This window comes from Mirounga leonina, unplaced genomic scaffold (assembly GCF_011800145.1).
Source record: "Mirounga leonina isolate KUSES-001 unplaced genomic scaffold, KU_Mleo_1.0 Mir_170, whole genome shotgun sequence".
NCBI classification, from domain to species: Eukaryota; Metazoa; Chordata; class Mammalia; order Carnivora; family Phocidae; genus Mirounga; species Mirounga leonina.
The window spans coordinates 10,086,853-10,109,075 of record NW_023270433.1 but is presented as its reverse complement, the minus strand read 5'-3'; the positions used below and the strand labels follow the sequence as shown (position 1 = coordinate 10,109,075).

The following is a 22,223-nucleotide window of genomic DNA, read 5'->3' as shown; positions in this document are numbered from 1 at the left end:
GGGCAGAACAAGCCTGGGTACAGTGCAGCACATGCAAAGAGGTGAGGGCCAAGTTCAGCATGACTAGGAAACTGGGAGAAGAGGTAAAGACAACTCCCAAGTCTGTAACTCAGATGGCTGGTGAAATGGTAACATGATACAAAACAGAGAACACGGGGAAAGAGTTTGATAGGAAAGAAAAAGAGTTTGGCCATGATGACCAATCATGGTGGGTCTCTCACTAATAATGCGATAATCATAATGTGTAGCAGGGTGGTAGCAGTGGTAGCTAGAGTCAGCAGAGCATGAGGAAGCACTTCTCATGCTCCCTAGTCCTTCACTGTGTCCATTTAGAAGGAAACTGAAGCTTAGGAACTAGCCCAAAGGCACATACCAGTGATAAATTAAAGATTCAAGCTCAGGTCTTCTGGAGCCAAAACCTGTACTCATTCTACTACACATCAATGTGAACTTGAGAGATACAGGTGACTCTATTTTGAAAACCAAAGTTTTGGTGTTAGGCAAAGTCAGGGACAGAAAAAGAATCAGTCACCAATTTCTATTTAGTCTTCTTGTACACCATATCCCACATGGAGCCCCCCTGTCCACTCTGGATGCTTTACTTCTAGCCCCCAACACCTTATATGCTACAGCTAACATTATCCTTAATGGTGAAAAAGCTTTTCCACTAAGATCAGGTGCAAGGCAAGTATGTCCCCTCTCATCAATCCTTTCCAACACTGTATTAGAAATCCTTGCTAATGTAATAAGACAAGAAAAGGAAATACAAGTACATAGATTGGGAAGGAAAAAAAAGGTTGGGGGCTCCTGGCTGGCTCAGGTGGAGGAGCGTGTGACTCTTGATCTTGGGGTTGTGAGTTCAAGCCCCACACTGGGTGTAGAGATTACTTAAAAATAAAATCTTAAAAAAAAAAAATTGCACTTTTTCAACTTTTCTGGATAATGCCTAGTTCTTTTCCATAGTAGTTGTAGTAATTCACACAGTCCCATCAGCCACAAATAAGAGCTTGCTTGGCTTGTTCTGCTTCCTTGCCAACATGGTATATTATCAAACATTTATTTTTTGCCAGTCTAATGAGTATGAAATATTATCTCAACATGATTTTAATTTGCTTTTTTCAGATTACTATGAAGTAACACTATCTTTTCATGTTTATTGGTCATTATTGTTCTTCTGTGAAGTACTCATTCTTTTGCCCCTTTTTCTACTGCTCCTTGATTTTCTTTTTCTCCTTGATTATAGGAGTTCTTTATATATCTCCTGGCTGCCATGCTCCCTTGTCAGTTATATGGGTTACAAATGTCTTCTCCCAGTTTTTGCCTTGTCTTCACACCCTTTACAACCCTCTTCTGATGAAAATATGCTCTTATTTTTAGTACAGTTGAATTTATTATTTTCCTTTAAGTTCACACTTGCTTTTTTATTTTTATTTGCTTTAAAAAAAATGGTTCCCCTTTCAGTGGGATTTCCATTTTATTTATTTGTTTTTTTAAAATAATTTCTATACCCATCATGGGGTTTGAACTCTACAACCCCCAGATCAAGAGTCACATGTTCTACTGACTGGATGAGCCAGCCAGGTGCCCCCACTTTTGCTTTTTTAAAAGAACAGAAACACCCCAAAGTCGATGGTCAATAGGATGGATAAATTTTGGTAACTTCATACTATATAGTTGAGAAAAGAACAAATTATAGCTGCATGATCCATATGCATGATTTTTAGGAATACAATGTTGAGCACCAAAAAGCAAGTTTTAGAAGAATACCTACGCCCAATTTATATAATTTTTAACAAGCATGAGAAACAACAGAAGATACATACTGTTTACGGATAAAATAACAGCAAAATTAGAAAGCAAAAAAAAAAAACCACACAAAAAACAAAAAACTGAAATGGAACAGTTTCTAGATTCCTTACAAAAGAAAAAGAAATGGAATGAAACAGTGAATGGCACATGGGGAACCTCAAAGATAAACATATTATTCTTTTTAACCTGGCAGTTAGCTACCTAGGGGTTCACTGCCTTGTTATACTCTCTACCTTATTAATAAACGTTACATCTATTCAATAACGATATGGACAACAAAAAAACTGACTCCAAACTCATGACCTTTGTGGTAAAATTGTCCTTCCACTGGTGCTCTGAGCCCAATGACTGACACTATCAGCCACTCAGTTGATTAATTCAGAAATCATCACCAAAACTTCCTTTTCTCTTGCTCCTCCTACATCCATTACATTAGCAAGTGGGTCAGTCTCCTCACTATTTCATAAATCTGTCTACTCCCCCATTATCTTCACCACCACTCTTTTTTTTTTTTTAAGATTTTATTTATTTATTTGAGACAGAGAGAATGAGAGACAGAGAGCATGAGAGGGAGGAGGGTCAGAGGGAGAAGCAGACTCTCTGCCGAGCAGGGAGCCCGATGCGGGACTCGATCCTGGGACTCCAGGATCATGACCTGAGCCGAAGGCAGTCGCTTAACCAACTGAGCCACCCAGGCGCCCTTCACCACCACTCTTATCAAAGCCACATCTTATGCCTGGACAGGCACAAGAGCTTCCTAACTGGAAACCCATTCAACGTTTCCTCCTCAACCAATCCATCCTTCTCTCACTCAGTGTGTCCTCTCTTCCAGTTCCCTGAATGTGCTTATCCTTCTACCGCCTCAAGGTTTCTGCGTTTATAGTTCATACTGTTCCCTGTTCCTTGCTTAAAATTCTCTCCCACTGCCCCTCCCCCTCCACAGCTCAACTGTTACTTCCTCAAGGGATGTGTTCTCTGACTCCAGGGCTAGATCTGATCTGATGCCATTAAAGGATCCTACAACATCCTGTAGTTTTCCTTCACAGCACACATCACAGTTTGCAATTATATATTTATGTGATTACTGATTGATAGGACTTCCCCTCTAGACTAGAAGTTCCACAAAGGCAAGGGCAGTATCTGCTTTTGCTCACCACAGTATTTCTGACACCTGGCACAGAGCACTAAGCCTGGCACACAGGAAGGCTCCAATCATATTTTTAGAATGAAATGAGGGAACTTATTAGTATAAACAGTCTAGAAAATTATTTTTTCCCCATTATGAAATGGTTCGATGGTTCTAATTGATATCAAAGGGTTCCTTGAATCCCAAAATTTTGTGTATGTTATCCCCCCCACCCCTGTGTATTCTGTGCCCTTCTGCTTTCTCTGCCTCCTGCTGTACTATCCATCTTTGAAATTCCAGTTCCTCCAGGAAGAGTTCCTTGACTCCTGTGCTGGAAATGCGCACCCTCCCTATGGCATATCTTTTCCATTACGAAATGTATTTCACTTGTTTGGGACTTGTTGAGAATTTGTTTTCTTATGGTCACAGGAGGTTTGAGTTCTATAATGAAACTGTAAGCCTCTGAGAAAACACTCTTGAATATCTAGATCTTCAGTTCACTGAGGGTAGAGACCTTGTATCACAGTCATTCATATATGTGAGATCTATTTACTGGGTGACCCTTGTTGGGAGGCAACACAGTCCAGTAGGACAAGCATGAGTTCTGGGTTAGGGGGCACCTGAGTGGCTCAGTCGTTAAGCGTCTGTCTTCAGCTCAGGTCATGATCCCAGGGTCCTGGGATCGAGCCCCGCATCGGGCTCCCTGCTCAGTGGGAAGCCTGCTTCTCCCTCTCCCACTGCCCCTGCTTGTGTTCCCTCTCTTGCTGTGTCTCTCTCTGTCAAATAAATAAATAAAATCTTAAAAAAAAAAAAAAAAAAGACGGGTTAGAATCCAGCTTTGTCACTCACTGCTGAACTCTTAATGAGGTATATAACTTCTCTTAGTTTCCATCTGGGCATCTGTAGATATGCTAAAACCTAGAGGGAAGGGGTATACAGACTTCTCATCACACAAATCTTACTCTACTGTAATGATGCTGTAAGTCTCTGCTGTGCTTGAGATTAGCAGTTCTCAAGGGATGAGGGTAGAGTTGGTCATACCACCCACCAGCAGGTGTTTTTTTATATGATGGAAGGGCGGGACTGTCAATGCCTGAAGGATGCTACTGGCACTAAGAACCCAGGGGCCAGGAAAGCTAAAGTCCTGCAATGTGAGGGACAATCATACAACTGTTGTATTCAAAATGGTGAGAAGAAACCTACCACTGAGAAACACTAGTCTACAGTCAATAATACTTTTTATTCTTCTTTATAGTCTCAAAACTTAGCACAGGCCTATAATAGGAGGGCAATAAATGCATGTTGGCCAAATGAACGAATGAATTATAAAGATTATCATTTGGAACAAACCGGATTAGGCCACATCAACCATGACTGTTAACATTTTCTTGTGCTCAAGGTCCACCATGTAGTACTTAGAGACAAATTTGTGCAGATCAAATGGTGTGTTTTGAGACTTCCTGCCAGGACAATACTGACCTCTCTGTTCAGCGGTGTGGCCACTTCCATGAGAACGCAGCCTGGCTAGATCAAGAACTAGGGCCACACAGACCACATGAGAAACAGAAGTTTCAGCAGCCATCCTGAGACAGAAAATCCTGATGGATTTAGTTTCTACCCCACTGATGAATCCTAGCAACCTGGATCCACCCCTAGCACTCTACTCACCTTCTGCAAATCCATGGAAAGCTGCTGAATGAACGTTTGGAGCTCTTGTTCCTTTTGCTCCAGGGCTGAGACCTTATTTTCTGCACCTGTTTTTGAAGCTGTCACATGATCTCTTCATTGAAAGAAAGCAGACAACAAACACATTTGGAAATCTCATCTAAGAGACACTCTTCTACAGGAAAAATACAGATGGTTCTTTATATGTCAGGGTTGCAAATGTCAGGCATGTGAAAATTATCAGTGGAGAAGACTCCTTGGCTCTTTCTGGAGTAGAAGCCCAAAGGGAAAAATTCCTTAAATTTGCTTAAACCTAGGTTTAAGCAAAAAATCATGATCTGCCTTTGGTTACTCAATAGCTTAGAAACAAAAACACATCTGAATCACTTGGCAGGCTTGGAAGCTGAGCTTAGGCAGGTGAAGGGGAGGGAGGGTGTTGGGTGTAGAGGGTCTCGAGCCCTGGGCAGGTAAGGATAGTCTAGAAGCCTTTGCCAGAACTGAGATCAGAAAAGTGTTGCAAAGAGCAGTGGGGAAAGGCAGGCAAGCTATAGCCGGAGCTACACTAACACCGCTTCCCAGGGGCCCCACAGACCAAGCAAGAACCTCTGCTCTTCCAGCGCTGAGCAGTGTCTCTGCAATTCTTCTAGCTTCTGGCTCAAGTCTGATGACATCTGACTGGAGGTCATCAACTCCTCCCGGGTGTGACTAAGTTCTCTGGTTCGTGCCTCCAACTCTTGCTCCATTTTCCCCAGACTTTCTTCTTTTTTTAAAAGCTGATACAAAGATAGAAAGTTTCACTGGGCCACTACTAAGAAATACTACTGAGACCTATTTTTAAAAATATGGACCAACAAGCCAAACTTTTATAACAATTTGGTGAGCTTATAAGGGGCCCAGTAGTAAAAAAGAAAGAAAAGGAAAAGGAAGCATATTTCAAACAGAACTTTCCCGCTTTGATAAGCTGAAAACATACATATATGATTAATATCAGAGACTACTAGGGTATGTTCATCAGCAATTAGAGAATGATGACTAGTAAAATCAGAGTAATTATCATCTATACAGCATGTAGCTATGAAAACAAAAATGCGTACCATGTGCTTTACTTTACTTAGTTCCTGTTGCTGGAACCCCTCTAATTCATCCATTTCATCCCTCCTTTGGAAAAGATTCAAACTCTGGTTCTTCATTTCCTGTAACTGAGCTGTCAGAAACCTTTTCTCCTATTTGGAGAAAGAAGACATCATCTCAGGCAATGAAGACACCACAGATCCATATTATGTAAGCAGAATGCTTCTTTAAAAAATCTACACAAAGTTTTTATTTTATTCAGCAGAATGCTTTTATTTTTTTTTTAAGATTTTATTTTTAAGTAATCTCTCCCTGCAACGTGGGGCTTGAACTCACAACCCTGAGATCAAGGGCTGCTCGCTCCACTGACTGAGCCAGCCAGGTGCCCCCAGCAGATTTCTTAATAAAGGAAAATCTTTAAAAAACTCTCTTGTCAGCAGACAATAATAAATAACAGGAAGCTTTACGGTGATATGACCAATACAGCATTATCTAACTCTCTTTAAGTTAAAAATAAATGTGTTTTAAATGATAGAGGTGTGAATAAGGGGAATAAGAGCAACAATTACTTGACACTTTAAAGTTCTTAAGTTTGATTAGAAATTGCAGATATTCATTTTACATGTCTATTCTCAGTGACATACTCAACTGGATGAACAACATGAATAACTGGAGTAAAACTGAATACCCTGAAAAAATTAGATGCATTTAAGTAGAACTGATGTCAGTTAGCAATTTCAGTTAGGAAGTCAACAAAAATTAGACATGACTGGTGTCAGCAGGTTACAATTTACTAAATGACAGCTTCCCAAGATAGATTCTCTTCAGGACAAGCCCTGCTGCTACAGTTTCCAATTCCTGATTGAGAAGAAATCAAAACAGTCTAAAAATAACATTTCCAGAAATTACAATGGCTTCAAAGACCTACATAGATGTCTCATTGCTCTTCTGGGTCTAAAATATTTCCCAGGACCTCTTTGGGCAGGGGAGTGGGGGTGGGGATCGCCCTAGTACACTGAAGTAGGTTCAGTCCTGTATGTATCCTTCACCATAAATTTAAAAGGTAAAAAATAGTTCAATGAGAATTTCAACTACTACAATCTTAAGTTTCTTTTAAGAAAAGAAAACTTTAACCTAACCAATACCTCCATATTAAAGAAGACCATCATTAACACCATGTCCAGATTTTTTAAGCACAAATTTCTTTGGGAGATAGCTTGACTTTCCTGTAATTCTTTCCTTACATACGTATGTTCAAGCATTCTTTAATAAATTGATAATCAGATTTCTACAGAACACACACAGAGAACTGGTTTAACTTGGAGTTTTATCCCAAGAATGTAGCAAAAATAAAACTCACCTACTTAATAAAATGAACAGTATATATATATTAGAAATGAGTTATTTTATTTCATTTTTAAAAATATTTTATTTATTTATTCATGAGAGACAGAGAGAGAAAGAGAGGCAGGGAGCCCAATGTGGGACTCGATCCCAGGACCCTGGGATCTCGACCTGAGCCGAAGGCAGACGCTTAACCGACTGAGCCACCCAGGCACCCAAACAGTAAATATATTTTGCAACTGAATATATCAATCTAAGAAATAATTTTTCTATCACGAAGAGTAATTTACGAGTATTCAATGAAAACAAAAAATGAATTAGGTAGCAGCATATAATTTGGGCTGAGGGAGCTGACTTTTAAATTAAAATGTTTTTCTAACTATAGGCCTGAAATTTCATCTTCCTGTTCCATGTCTGGGAGCCAGGAATACATTACATTAAGCACCTACACAGTGTTACACAAGCTATGGTGACAGAGTAATCAATTTTCCTCATCTGTGTTTAGCCAAGAAGTGCTCTTATCTGCTCAATGCTGAGCCTTGAAAAATGCCCTCCTTTCCCACTGCCTCCTCTAAAAGTATTCCTAACATTACCACAGTGCCAATTAGGGCCCCAGCAGGAAACAGATGGCAGTCTTTTTTGAGAAGAGTTTAATAAAGGGACTTTTCAAAGCTGTGGGTAAGAAAGCACAAAGCTAATGTGCTAGTAACAGTTGGGTGGGAAGGGGCAAGGGGATGTAGAGAAACCCAGGAATATCCAACTAAAGCTGTGACCTTTGGCCATGGGATACAACTAACCTGAAGGGATCCCACATGGAGAAGGCTGGAGGAATAAATCCTGACCACACTCTTCTTCCACCCCCAGTTCCTTTGGAGTTCCCCCCTGGCAGAACTGTTGGAAACCAGAGGGCAACGGAGCCCAGCTGATGCAGTGTCCATCAGCCTCCAGGGACACAGAGAAAGGTAAGAGAGGGGTGGAGAGGATATTGGGAGGGGCAAACAAAAGATATCCAGCGCGCCCCTCAAGAAAGGGGATTGCATGAGCTTTTCAAGTCAGTGTTGAATCAACCAGCACCCTAAGTCTAAGAGGTGGTAGAGCGATCTGTACACTGGATATCAGAAAAGCCATTTTCCAAGCCCTGAGGAGAGGCCGACATTCATATTGAGATAAAAATAAAAGATAAACTAACCTTTTCAAGCTGATCCATTTTTTCTGACCATTCCTAAAACAAAACAACAAAAAAGTACAGTTTCCAGGGAAGAGTATCAGTAACATAAGGTTTTCAGAAAACAAAACAACCTAACTCCCCCTGCAAAGCAAGCAAGCAAGCAACCAAAACAGCAAATAAAAAACCCCATAAAGTTGACTTAGTATTAAGAGAACCAAGAGTCCTAAAAGGAGAAGAAAATGAATTTTACAAAAAATTCTAGAACACAAATATAAACCTGCAGATTTTACTAAGGAGAGCACCCAACAAAGCTGTAATGTGGTGTTCTGATGCAGCTTTTCACTTTATTCGTGAGTGTTTTTCCATGAATACTATTATTATTTCTTGGGAGTGGGTAGCTGGGACCAGCTGAGTTGGTAACTCTATAACTGATATTTAGAAATTAATTTAATGAAGGTAAGAGGGACAGTCTTCATCAGCCCCTGATAATTATTTTCCTTCTTATCTTGAGTTTACCAAAATGCTTTTTGCCATCTGGTATAAGTTGAAGGAAAAAGGATGATGCCCCTTACTCACAAATCACAGAACAGGAGGAAAAATCACCATTGGTACAAAAAGCCATATTCCAAGTGCCTACAATCAGAATCCACCAATTTTAGATGATATCTTCATTTATATATGTTTATACCATAGTTATCCACTAAGTATTGGTGAGTAATGTCTTTTTCTGGCTAGCAAATGTCCTAATACTCACTTTAAAATACTCACCCATCCACCCTCCCACCTACTGTAGATGCATTATATATTTTCTTAAGTAAAACGTAATAAATTGACCCTGTCTTACTTAAAAAATCAAGATTATCACTATAATATCTTGATGGTTTTCTTAAATTTAAAATGCCATCAAACAAAATATACTTCATAATTATTGTAATAGCTAGTAATAGTACTATTTTCCTTTCTTATTCATTCAGCATCTGTCAAAGGATGGTTCTAATGAGATTACAGGAGTTCCTTTCTGTCTAACTCATTGGGTTGAAGACACTAGGGAACAGAGATTGTAAGAACCATGTACATCATAGAAGCTGGCTAGTTTGATAGGATTCTCCACTCTAAGAGGCAAATGTTTGGGGTCTAGGCCTTGAGACAGGTTTTTAGAGGACAGAGACCATTTTCCTTCTCTTGGGATATGCCACCAGATTAGGACACATGATTTCCCTTCTCCCTGTTGCAAAGTTACATAGAATGACAGAATGATATTCTCATATTCTGGATGCATTTCATGATTACAACTGTAAATTATATAAGCATTCCTTTTCTCCTAGGCTGTAAATATTTTCTGCCAGGTTTATGTCATGATTTTTGAAATCATGTCACTAAGTGAAATCTTTCCACCAGTCTTGGGTGTCACATATAAAATACCTGGTCCTTTCTGGCTAATGCCAAAGCCAGTCCTTCTGCCATTTTGGCTCTGTTGGCTTGGAATGTCTCATTCTGCTCTTGAAATTTCCGCATGGAAGCTGTTAACAAAGAGGCTCTATTTGAGATATGGCAATATTTCAGAAACGGCATGACAAATAGCCCATGTGATTACTTTACAACTGTCACCTAACAAAAAAGATCAAGGTCACATAAGTGGATAATGAGACTGGGAAAAACCTGATCCGTCTCAACTCTCCCAGAATCTTTTGGGCTTAGTAACAGACCACAGTTGTTTTTTTTTTGCTTTCTCTTGTTCTGTTTTGGTAACAAGCAAGTACATACATTTAGGAAGATGCCAAAAGTAACTTTTTCAATGGTACAATGATAGAACATGAGTTAGGTAGGTTGCTAGAAGATGCTAATGCTGTTGCTAAGTGATGGTTACTACCACTTTATCAGAATTAAAAATAAAATCAAAACTAGGCAAAACAAAAAAACATTTCTTTCACTTCGTTTTCCTTTCAAATTTTTTTTAGTATATATTATATCAACAGAAAATAACTTTCTACTTCTTTAGCATCTTTCTTGGACTGAATCCAAAGGAGAACATATGAATTAGGACAGACTAAACAAAATGTATGTTCTATTGTTGGAGGAGTGATGACAGCTAAAGATTTCCCCCCATTCTGAATGTAGCAGCATGAAGCCACAGCTAGAACCAGGCTCCTAATCTAGGTCTAAGGGCCAGGCACATGATTTTACTAAAATCTAACGGCAGCCAATAAACTGGTCAACTAGATGAAAACAAGCTGATACACATACTGACCTTCTCCTAAGAAGTATGCCCGTAACACAACATAAATAGGAATTGTATGCTTATAAATACCAAATGTTTTATCACCCTGATTAAGAAGTACACTTACAAAGATGTGAGCTATGATGAAGGACAAACTTAACCATACACTATTGTTTCATTAAAAAAAGCTAAACCCTGAAAAGATTGAAAAAAAGCAGGAAAAAAAATACGTACAATCCTGGTGTTTTTCTAATGCAATTTCAAGCTTCTCTTTTATCTTCTGCAAGTTTCGGACCTGTTCAGCATAGTCTTGGGTGAGGAGGGTGACGCACATACCAGGAATGGACAAACATCAGGAAAGGAAGTTAATTAAACAAAAAAATGAGTGAAAATGATGATGATTTTCTCAACCTGAAAACCATTGCTGTTAAGGAAAGCTAGGCAGACAGCCTCCCATTAACAACGAACAACACAGGCAAACAGGTATAGTACAAACCATCCACGGTGTAAATGGTGAATACAAACAGGCAGATTTGTTTAGCCTGGATAGAGAGCAAGAACTGGGCCTCGTCTGGTCATCAGAAATGCCCTGCTCGTTAATTTCAAACCTCAGTTTTCACTTCCCCTTCCAGTATTAGCAATAGGATAAGGCAAAGGGAATTCACTGAACAGCTCACAGTTCATACAACTGAGTTAACAGTGGTTGGGGCAATAGCAAACACCTTACCACAGGATGGTCTTTACCATGAAAGTACTTAGTTCTCTAGAAAAGTCAGTTTCCTTTCTACACAGGAACTGAGCTTCCTATGCCATATTAAAGGTGAAAGTCAGAATTAATTACCTGGGTGGCCAAAGAAGATAGTATGGTATAGGGGAAAAGTAGGTAGGCTTGGGCCAAATCCCAGCTCTGTCAGTCTGTAGCTGAGAGACCGTAAGCAAATTATTGATCCTAAGTGTTAGTTTCTTTACTTAGCAAATGATGGTATTAATCGTAATGGCCTCAAATGCACTTAGTAAACTAAGTGTTTTATGTGTCCTAATTAGATAACAAACTAGGTGTTTTCTATGCCAGAAGCACCTGACACAGTTCAGTAAGACGTTCAATAAGAGGTGGCTGCTGCTGTTGTTCATACGAAACCTGGAGGAAGATACCTGGGACATAACCGGGCTTTCTAAGTGTCCGTTCTCTGCCCTGTCCCTTCTCTAATTTCAGTCAAGCCCAAACGATTCTTCCGTCTTCTGTATTAGGGAAGGCACGTAGTATTTCACAGCTTTCTCCCCAACATTAAACAAATGTAAAGTTATTTCACCTCTGTTCCTGATATTATTTACAAGTAGGTATAACAGGATTGTAACAATTGAATTTAAAGAAGACTGTAGTTAAGAGTATGGACTCTAGCGAGCAAATCTGGGTTTGGATCCCAGCTCCACCACCTACTACTTGTGTGACCTTAACCTTGCTAAGCCTAGTAAGGCTATAGTAAGGACAAAAGGAGATAATGGACCAACTGGGAGCTGTGAGCTATACTACGGACCTTTGATAACCTCACAAACACAAATATTTTGCATATAATTTGGTGACTTTTGTAGTCTACGGCTTTCATTTCAATAAAATGTGCATAAGGCCAAGGGACAAAAAGAAACACAGAAGCCATTGACCACTTCACAGGATGAAACTTTCAAAATGTATCCACTGGCAGAAACCAAAATAAGAACTCACAACTTTATCACAAACATGCCCTGTTCAGGCAAAGGATATAACGAAGTTGTGTAAATTGTAAACTACACACAAAAGACATAGAGTTACAGCTTCTATACAGGTGTTGAATATCATTGGAAAGTGGTCTAAAGACCCAGAAGGACACTTACACAGGTGGTATGTAGCTACAGCAAGTGGCAACGTAGCACCAAACCCTCTCTGGCGCTGAAGAATCTGTTGGCCATTCCCTGTAAATACTACCCCCTACCCTTCTCCACCTGAAAGCTATGCTAACAGGTGAAAGATCATCAAATCTAGTCTACATATACTTTTCATACCTTTTATATCCATGGCTAGAAACCTCAGGAGCAGAAAAACCTAGGTTGTTTTTTTAAACTTTAAAACTCAGTTTTGAATTTACACTATTCAAAATACTAACAAAAGGAGGGAACAAAAAGGGTACAAATTGCTCCATTTGACTAAGAAATATGTCAATATATGTCAATATAACCATAAGGTTATCCTATATGGCTATTTGATATAGACAAAGGGTCAGCCAAGGCAAGTTTTCTTTGCTTGCTTTTTATGAATTCTTAGACATACCAGAAAGTCTGACTTCTAATTTCCGTATCTGTTCATTCCTTCTCAAAAGCTGGGATGAAAGATCTTCTCTGGAGCTGCTTCCATCGGAAGCCTGTTGAAATACAGACAAGAAGAGGTCACATTTATACATGGGTTTTCAGCAGTGTGAGACCCCAGTACTGAACCAGAAAGCAACAACTCTTGTTTCAGGTTTCATTATACTTTAATTGTGATCACTGAAGAGCTTCTTAACATACCTGGGTCCTAGCTTCTCTACCTATAAAGTAGAAACAACACTATCCCCTTCCACAATGTGGAGGAGGTAGGAGATGCTAAACAGACAAACTGTGTGTGTGTGTACATGGTATTAGAATAAGTAGTGGTAAACAAATCCATTATGATCATATCACACCAAGTACATAATACAAAGAATATATTTTCAGTGATAAAAAAGAAAATCACTTTATTTTTCCAAAGGTAAAGTCCTGGCAGAAAGAGGGGGAAGGTTCTTAAACAAGGGGTCGAAGGCTGATGAAGAACTGATCACTGAATTGATTGATAAAGTTTCAGTATCTTCATCTAAAATGCATCAAAGACTTTAGCAGATAATATGGATTCAATAATCAATATATTAATGAGACATCAATTTTCCCCAACAATCTATTTTATTTTTAAAAATTTTAAAAAAGATTTTCTTTGAGAGAGAGAGAGAGTGAGAGAGCAGGGGGAATGAGAGAGGGAGAAGCAGACTCCCCGCTGAGCAGAGAGCCCTATGCGGGGCTCAATCCCAGGACCCTGAGATCATGACCTGAGCTGAAGGCAGATGCTTAACTGACTGAGCCACCCAGGTATACCCTCAACAATCTATTTTAAAATGTCTGGATATTACTATTACTTTGGGCACTGCTTACTATTGCTAATAAGTAACTTACTTTATCTTTTTTCTTTGGATTATAAAATTTTTTAAAATACAGAACAGTAGGGGGAATGGTTTAATGAACGTTCTCCATCGACTTTAATAAATGCTGATGTTTTCCCCTATTTGCTTTATTATTTTACTGAAGTACTATAAATAACAGACATCATGACATTTTGCCCTAAATACTTGGATAAACATTTCCAAAATATAAGGTCATTTTCCTTTAGAGCCACAATACCATTACCACACCTAACAAAATTTTATCTGGTATCTATTCTTTAGTCATGTTTCCCCATCTTATACCCAAAATATCTTCAAAGGTGGTTGAAAAATTCACTTTAAATATTCATTTATGCATCTAGACACTTGCCCAGTCCAACATTTATTGAGACATTAACTATAAACATTATTTATAGTTAGGAGGCAGTCTCTGGAGGTGGACGGCCTGGGTTGAAGTCCCATCCTCACCACTTATAAAATGAGAACTTGGGCCAAGTAGTCACCTTCTCTGTGCATTGATTTCTTATGTAAACTATGACAACAAACATGATCAATTTCACAGAGCTGTGATGAGGATTAAATAAATCAACACTTGTCAAGTCCCTAAAACAGAGACTGGCACATAATTAGTTGTAACACATATCATCTATTATTAGTAGGCGTTATGATTATTACTGCTAGTGAGACATCCTCGTCTCCGCTGTGCTAAGCACTGGGAACAGTGGTGAAACAAAGAGTCCCCACCTAAAACAGCAGCAGAAGCAGCTACTATTATGAAATACCTGTTAAGAGCCAGGCACTATGCGAAATGTTTTTTTCACCAGGCAGAAGACGTAACATCGCAGGCCTGCAACCAAAATCCTTAGCAAGGTCTGCTTGTAAGGCCAGCCCCGGGATGGCCTATGGGAACTTAGACTTTGAAAGGGTTCCCACCATTCCTGATAAGAACAGTTCACTGCATCTAATCTATTTGTGTACAAAAATATGGTTTATGCTGAACACGTTTTCCTTCTGGGAGTCTGGAATTTTGGTAAATGCTTGGCAGAGGGTGCCTATGTGAAGAGCCTCCAATAAAATGCCTGGGCACTGAGTCTCTAAGGAGCTTCCCTGGAAGACAACATTTTACGTATGTTGTCACAACTCATTGCTGGGGGAATTAAGTATGCCCTGTGTAACTCCACGGGGAGAGGACTTTTAGAAGCTTGCACCTGGTTTTCTCCAGGCTTTGCCTCATGCACCTTTTCCTTTTGCTGATTATGCTTTGTATTCTTTCATAGCAGTGAATAAAACCATGCTGAGTTCTGTGAGTCCTCCTAAATAACTGAATCTCAGGGTGAACCTTGGGGACCCCGAGACACATACTTTATAATAAAGACAAGTACAGTTCCTATTTTACAGATGTGGAAACGAAGGCATAGAAAAGGAACTTGCCCCAAGTCACACAATAATGATGAAGCTGGGAATCCAATCTACGTCTGACTCCTTAACCTGACCTGAGTTCCTAACTACTACTCTCTACTGCTTTTCATAAGCCTCCCAGTTTAGTGAGAGACAAACAAGCAAATCACCAATAATGCAGTGTAATAGGTGCTGTTACAGAGGTCAGTAGGAGATAAGGGACCAAACTCGGCCAGGAGGGGTAAGTGGTAGAGGGGGTGACAAGGGCAGTTGGGGTCAAGAGGGCTTCTTGAAAGTAACATGTAAGTGGAGTCTTTTTTTTTTTTTAATTTTTTAAAAAATATTTTATTTATTTATTTGACAGAGAGAGACACAGTGAGACAGGGAACACAAGCAGGGGGAGTGGGAGAGGGAGAAGCAGGCCTCCCGCTGAGCAGGGAGCCCGATGTGGGGCACGATCCCAGGACCCTGGGATCATGACCCAAGCCGAAGGCAGACGCTTAACGACTGAGCCACCCAGGCGCCCCGTAAGTGGAGTCTTGAAGGAAGCACAAAGTCTGTCAGAGGAACTCAGGAGCAAAAGGAAGAGATGAGACATTTCAGAGAGGAGACAGCATATGCAAAAATCTGTGGGCATGAAGGAATGTTGCCCATTCTAAAAATGCAATAGGCTCAACGTGGATGGAGCACAGTGTCTAGGAAAGTAGACTGAGATGAGGCTGGACAGGTAAGCTGTGCCACGACCTATGTATGAGTTTGCACTTCATCTTGAAGGTGATGGGGAAACCACTTTCGTTTTAAGCATTGAAGAGACATGTCTCCTTAGAGACTCGGTGCCCAGGGATTTAAAACCACCAGGGAGTTTTACGCATTGAAGAGACATGAACACATCTGCTCTGGGGAGTTACTGGAGGCAAGGAGTCCAGACAGGCTACCACATTTGTCCAGAAAAGAAAGACAGCTTGAAATAAAATGGAAGCAAACGCACTACTAGCAAGGAGTAAAGGGAGCAAGGCTGAGGCATTCAGAAGATGGAAAACCAAAGTACTTGTTGACTGGACACCAAGAAATGGAGGGAAGAGTCTAAAATGCTTCAAAAATTTCTTGCTGGTGACTTGGGGGATGGAGGTACACATTTGGAGATGGAGTTAATGCATTCAGTTGTGCTCATTTTAGAATTTGAGACACTAGAGGAAAAGCATCTGGTTGGAGAAATATATGCAGCGGGATACACAGGTGTGGAGACAGGGAGTGACGATCAGAACGTATAGACAGTAAGTTCAAGTAGATTACTTTAGAAGTCTCAAAGGAAAATACTTCCTGAATTCAGGCCAGTATCTCTACCTGGAATACCTTCAAGATGAGAGACTTCATTTAGCATGTCATCATGAAGGCAAAGCAGGTACTTCTGCCACAGAACTCAGCACTGAAACTGTATCCTTCAGCCTGGGGATCAAATGTGCACTACATTTCCTGTTAAATACAGCAGCCAAGGATTTAGATCAGGTAATCTTATTGTTCCATCCCAATAACCTAATAGCTTCTGCCATGTAATCTGACCCAGGACAGGTAGTATAAGAAAGGAGGAAGACGACTCATCTGACCCTGGAAACAACTCAACTGTCTATCATGAGGAAAAGGCAGAGATAAATTGTGGCCTTGTCAAATGCTGGAATCTTATACAGCAGTAAAAACAAATGAATCACAGCTTCATGGAAGACAGATGCATTCTGGAAACATGGCGAGTTAAAAAAAAAAAAAGTTAAGTTCAAGAAAACTATGGAGGGACGCCTGGGTGGCTCAGTTGGTTAAGCATCTGCCTTCAGCTCGGGCCGTGATCCCAGGGTCCTGGAATCGAGTCCCACATCGGGCTCCCTGCTCGGCGGGGAGCCTGCTTCTCCTTGCGCCTTCTGAGAGCACGCCCTCTCTCTCTCTCAATCTTTCTGACAAATAAAAAAAAAAACAAACCAAAAAACTATGGAATACCATTTTTATAAAGTTCACAAATAAGCAACACTACACAACAAATTATTTATAAATATATACATATCTGGGAGGGTATTTTAAAAATCAAGAGAATGATAAATACAAAATTTAGGATGGGGTTATCTGGAGGGCAGGGAGGACGAAAGTGAACTGGGCAGGAGCATACAAGTGCCTTCAAGAGTATCCATAATGTTCTATTCTTTAGATGGGTGACACGTTAACAAGCATTCATTTTATTTTTATGCTTTATACCTTACACTTATATACATTCTTTTACATATATCAAGCATTATAAATTATTAAAAAAAAAAATCTGACTTTGAGAGGATCCTGTCATATGTCAGAGACATACTTTTAATCCTAAGGCGTGACATCTACCTAACACAACAGCATCTTCATTTTTCTGAAATCTTTCCAAACACAAAGGTCCTTTACAAATAAGGGACATACTGCAGTCAGGGGTGTCATCTTTTCATCAACTTCCCAGTAAAATAGTGTACTCTAACTCCACACCGTAACTCACAGACCATGTTAGGCAACAATGACTTAAAGTATATTTGTCTGCAGAATAGGCCAAGGCTTTTTGAGAAATGAAATATAAAAGAAGATGCATAAGGTATAAAAAGAGTACAAGAGGACAATGTAGAGAATATGAAAAGGGACTCCGAAAAAATAGGAAAGAAACAAACAAACAGAAAAGCACCTCAGAGTAGGAAGAATCAGATATGAACTCCATATAATCTTTCAATTTTAAAAGAAAATATTTATGGAAAAGACTTTCTGAAATACTATTTTATTTTTTTTTTAATTTTTATTTTTTAAAGATTTTATTTATTTGACAGAGAGAGACACAGCAAGAGAGGGAACACAAGCAGCAGGAGTGGGAGAGGGAGAAGCAGGCTTCCCGCGGGAGCAGGGAGCCCGATGTGGGGCTCGATCCCAGGACCCTGGGATCATGACCTGAGCCGAAGGCAGACGCTTAACGACTGAGCCACCCAGGCGCCCCTGAAATACTATTTTAAAAATAGATCAAGACTGTACCAAATATTAAAAACTACAGAAGATACTTACAAAGTCATCTCCTGAGTCAGCTCCCATAGAGGCAACCGATTCCTTGCTCACCGACCGTGGGATCCTAGTAGCACCTCCTGGCCTCTGGGCCACAGCAGTCTCTTCTGCAATTTTCTTCTTTAGTTTTGCAAACATTTTTGCTCTGTGGCTATCCTGCACAGATGACCAGCTCGTGAACCACCCCAGTAGTCTAGTCCTTAGGCCAGCAACCAGGACTTCAGAGACTGGTGCCTAAAAAGTTCCAGACATCCAAGATAGCTGCATTCCCACTTAGATGTGGGCCAAGGGCTTATGGGACAGTATCTATAAATCAGACAAAAGAGAGCTAAGTTAAACACAGGAGAGATTTCGCCACTGAGTTGCTTTGTTAAGCTTCAGGTTTCAAAATTAAGTTTCATAATTTTACATGTACATTTAATAGAACACAATTGCCAAACATTTAAAAAGCACTCAGGTGCTTCACACGCATAAACAGATAAGGAAATCCAGTCTCGAGATGAGGTAATCTGCCAAAGAGTGTGTGCTTAAGTGGCAGGGCTGCTTTTTGAACCCAGGACTCTGACTCACAAGTCCTTACTCTTTCTTTATTACGCCACTTTGGCTATGGCATATAACACATATAGTAAAATTTCCCAGGGTACACATTAACATCACATAATGGCTTGGAATCCTTCCTCCAACATTAACTACAGTTTACTTTTTTTTTAAGATGAAGACAAAAATATGTAACTCAATATGGGGATAAAGGTATCACCTTCTAATGTTCTAGGATGGTTTGCCAACAGCTGTTGACTAGAAAAAGCTGACAACCTAGAAAAAACAGGCAAGCCAGACAACTATCCTATATAAGCATCAGATACCCTTAAACATTTCTTAGAAATACTGCATGGTTCTCTTTAAGGGTGATTAAAATGACCTGAACTTAGTTTCGTCTTCAGAATGCTTTACATGATATTCAACATGAGATTCAAACGTCTTTTCCTCCCAGTGTTATATGAAACACCAATATTCTGGATCCAACCTTAACTTTCCATGTTCTGTGGAGGACACCTAAGTTCTGCTCTAAGATCTACAAATGACTTCTTACCACTTCAGATTATCCATTTAAATTTGTACAGTTCTTCAATGTCTGTAAACCACCTACTCACCTGGCTTATCTACCAGATTTAAAACAGCCTGGAGGTCAAAGCATTCTGTCCTGCATGGAAACAAAGATAAAATGCATTGGGTGTTTCCTTTCAAGTGTAAGGCCAAAATATTGGGGGGAAATGGAAGAGGGGAGAGGGAGGATTAACCAGAAGACAGAGGGGAGAATCTATCACTGCCACAATCCTCAGGGGTTACCTTCTCCTTTGCATTTGTGATCTGCCCAAGAGCTTCACTAACAGGCACAAAGAACAGAATCTCTCATTGCTGCCTAAACTTACTTCACCTTGGGAGGCCCCAGCAAAAACAACCTGAATGAGATTACGGTTTCCCAGGGCCAGTATTTATTTCTCAGTTGATTCTGACAGTCACACGTTGTTTGTTTACCTGGCCAGACCCGGGCTGTCTAGTCACAGAACCTTGACTCGCACTAAGTACGTCGCTGAGAAAAAGAATGGCTAAATTGGGTAAAAAAACCAACTGCCTTACGCCCAGGGATAGGCAGGTACCTGCCACGGCAGTCTGGACCCCACTCACTCAGGCTCCTAGAACCGCCCGCGTTTGGACTGTCAAAGAAGGGAACGACTCAGAGTCTCTCCCACCTGACAGCAAGGAAACTGAGACCCAGAGAGGTGTAGTGACTTGTCCAGGGTCGCTCGGGGGGGAAAAAATCCTGAAACCCTAGGCTCCAGACTCCCCGGCCGGGCAGCTCCTCTGCCCCCACCCCCGCCCTTTCAGCACCCCGGTACCGCCCCCCGCCTTGGGTCTGGGGCAGAACGAGGCCACCGGGAGAAAGAGGGGCCTCCTGGCATCTCCGGCCCCCGCCCGCGCACCTGCCGCTCTCTGGGCAGCGGGCAGAGCCCCGCCTCCGGGACCTCTCGTGAGCGCCGGCCCGCGTCACCAGCCCCCACGGCCGGCCGGCGAGCGGAGCAGCGACCCGGAACCGCACCTCCACTAGCGCGCCGGAAGTGGCTGAGCGCGGGGCGGGCCTGCCACGCGCATGCGCCCGCGCGCGGTCTCCGCGGTCGACGGTGAGCTCTTCGCGGCTGCGGTTGGGCTGGGGCCGGTGGAGGGCGCGGGCACGAGGCTGGGCGCTCCCTAAGGCCGGCCCGCCACGTCACCCAGCGGCCCGACCCGTGGATGATGACTGGGTGGCCAAACCTTTATTGTTGTTCTTTTTTTTTTCTTAAAGGGGGCGGTGCGCAGCGGGGGAGTGGGAGGAGCCTTGTGGCAGAAGAGAAAAGCACCTCCTTGGTGCCGTGGGGCCAGCGTGAGCTGTGCGGTTTTGAATCCTAAGGCCGCTGCTGCGCGGAACTGAGAGGGAGTTTCCATTCGGCTCCCCGCATCCCAGTCCCACTGCGCCCTGCACAGCAGCCTTGCCACCGTGTAGTAGGTCATCACTGCGAGTCCGTGCCTCCCTCCTCACACAGAAGCCTGTGGCTTCGGAAACTAGGTCTTCGCGCTTTGTGACTAGTTTTTAACTTTGGTGCCTATGACCTACTGGAGGTTACACGTTTTATATCGCAACCCAGGACACACATAATGTACCATTGAGAGAAAAGTTTCCAGAATCATACCCTTATATAATGCACTCCGATATACTGCATTTCATTAATAAACAAGCTGATGGCAGCCCACTACATTCATTTCATTATCTACTAATGGTCCCCCAACTTTTGACAGTTGAACAAACTCGAGAGAGGTAAAACTTCCTCGTTCAAAGTTACACTGCAAATTAGCCTGCGTCGGGTCTCTGGACGCCTCAATGACAACCAAGTCAGACATTCAACATTGAAGTCGCTCTTGTTCTTGCCCAGGACCCCAAAACAGCCCGAGGGTCAGCAACTTCCACCCCCCCGCCAAACAGTCCTCCCTCCGCGTGTGACAGTTTTGACCACTTCGAGCAGGGCCGGGAAAAAACCAATACTAGGACTCAGAAGAAATTTACCAACTAGAAGAATAAGCATCGAAGCTACGACCCCAAGACAGTCCGAAGTGTCTGAGATATTATCTGAAAGAAGCAAACCCTAACAGTTTAGCACTTACGTTGTCAACAATTCTGAAGAAGTACCAAAAACTTTAAGCAAATAATGTTTATTTTTATATTGATGATACACTTAATATACACGTGGATTCAAGATACAAAATTCATTTTCCAAGAGTTCACACCTGATGAATGTAGTCACATTCCTAGAGAACATTTATCAATGCAAAAATGTTTTCAATACACTGACAACAAAAATCAAATTTTCTGTAATCCTTGTTATTAAAAAAAACATCAAAACAACAATGTTTAACTTTCCATCCTCTACCATTTAAGTGCCCTTAAGGTGGTAGGCACCATAACAGAAGAAAACATTGGAAAGAAGGGCCTACTGAATCCACTCTGTGGAATCACAGTGTTTACTCTGAAATTCATTTAGTGAAGTAGTTAGTGAAAGGTTTGCTATCCTTTATAACAAATCACATACCATACAAGAGTCAAAAGTGATGAACTCAAGAAAATAAAATGTTTCAATAACTTCTCAGTTTCTAACATCTATGAAGTATTAACTGTAACAGACAAAGCAGAAAAAGGCTACTGAAAAGGAACACAGCAGGAAAACATCCTTAAGAGTATGTATGGCTTAAGCAATTCATAAACACAACAAATAAGACTTTCACAATACCACAAATGTTCAAGTCAAATGATATTGACAATATAATTTTCCCCTAGTCATTGGTAGTAAATAGCCCCTTCAAAATTTATTCTACTGATAACACATATAAAACTAGTGAATCTAAATGGTTTGCTGTCTCACAGAGCTGAGTTGACAGATTTTGATCTAAAATATTAACACACAATACCCAAAATTTAGTACAAATGAGCAACAAGACAAAGTCTCAAGGATTACAGTGATTTGTGAATAGCTAGATAGGCAACCAAATAGCTTCATTATTTGCAAATAGATTAGCAGCACTTGGATAAGAACTGTTACATGAAAATTATTGTGCTTCAATCACTTGAGGAGAGCTAATAAA

General features: G+C 40.9%; 1 protein-coding gene across 2 annotated transcripts in view; it reads right to left on the bottom strand.

Moving 5' to 3' along the window:
* GOLGA1 (golgin A1) overlaps positions 1–20,152 on the bottom strand; it is a 45,998-nt gene extending 25,846 nt beyond the window's left edge. The window contains exons 1-10 of one of the 2 annotated variants that reach the window (XM_035015823.1): positions 20,036–20,152; positions 19,205–19,254; positions 18,057–18,359; positions 12,704–12,794; positions 10,636–10,710; positions 9,606–9,703; positions 8,205–8,237; positions 5,695–5,823; positions 5,204–5,373; positions 4,604–4,715 (exon numbers count right to left, since the gene is read on the bottom strand). In XM_035015823.1, the coding sequence (XP_034871714.1) occupies positions 4,604–4,715; positions 5,204–5,373; positions 5,695–5,823; positions 8,205–8,237; positions 9,606–9,703; positions 10,636–10,710; positions 12,704–12,794; positions 18,057–18,191 (843 nt within the window). In that variant the 5' untranslated portion in view covers positions 18,192–18,359; positions 19,205–19,254; positions 20,036–20,152. The remainder of the gene's footprint in view (positions 1–4,603; positions 4,716–5,203; positions 5,374–5,694; positions 5,824–8,204; positions 8,238–9,605; positions 9,704–10,635; positions 10,711–12,703; positions 12,795–18,056; positions 18,360–19,204; positions 19,255–20,035) is intronic. The other variant, XM_035015822.1, reaches the window with a different exon arrangement.
* Positions 20,153–22,223: the final 2,071 nt, after the last annotated feature.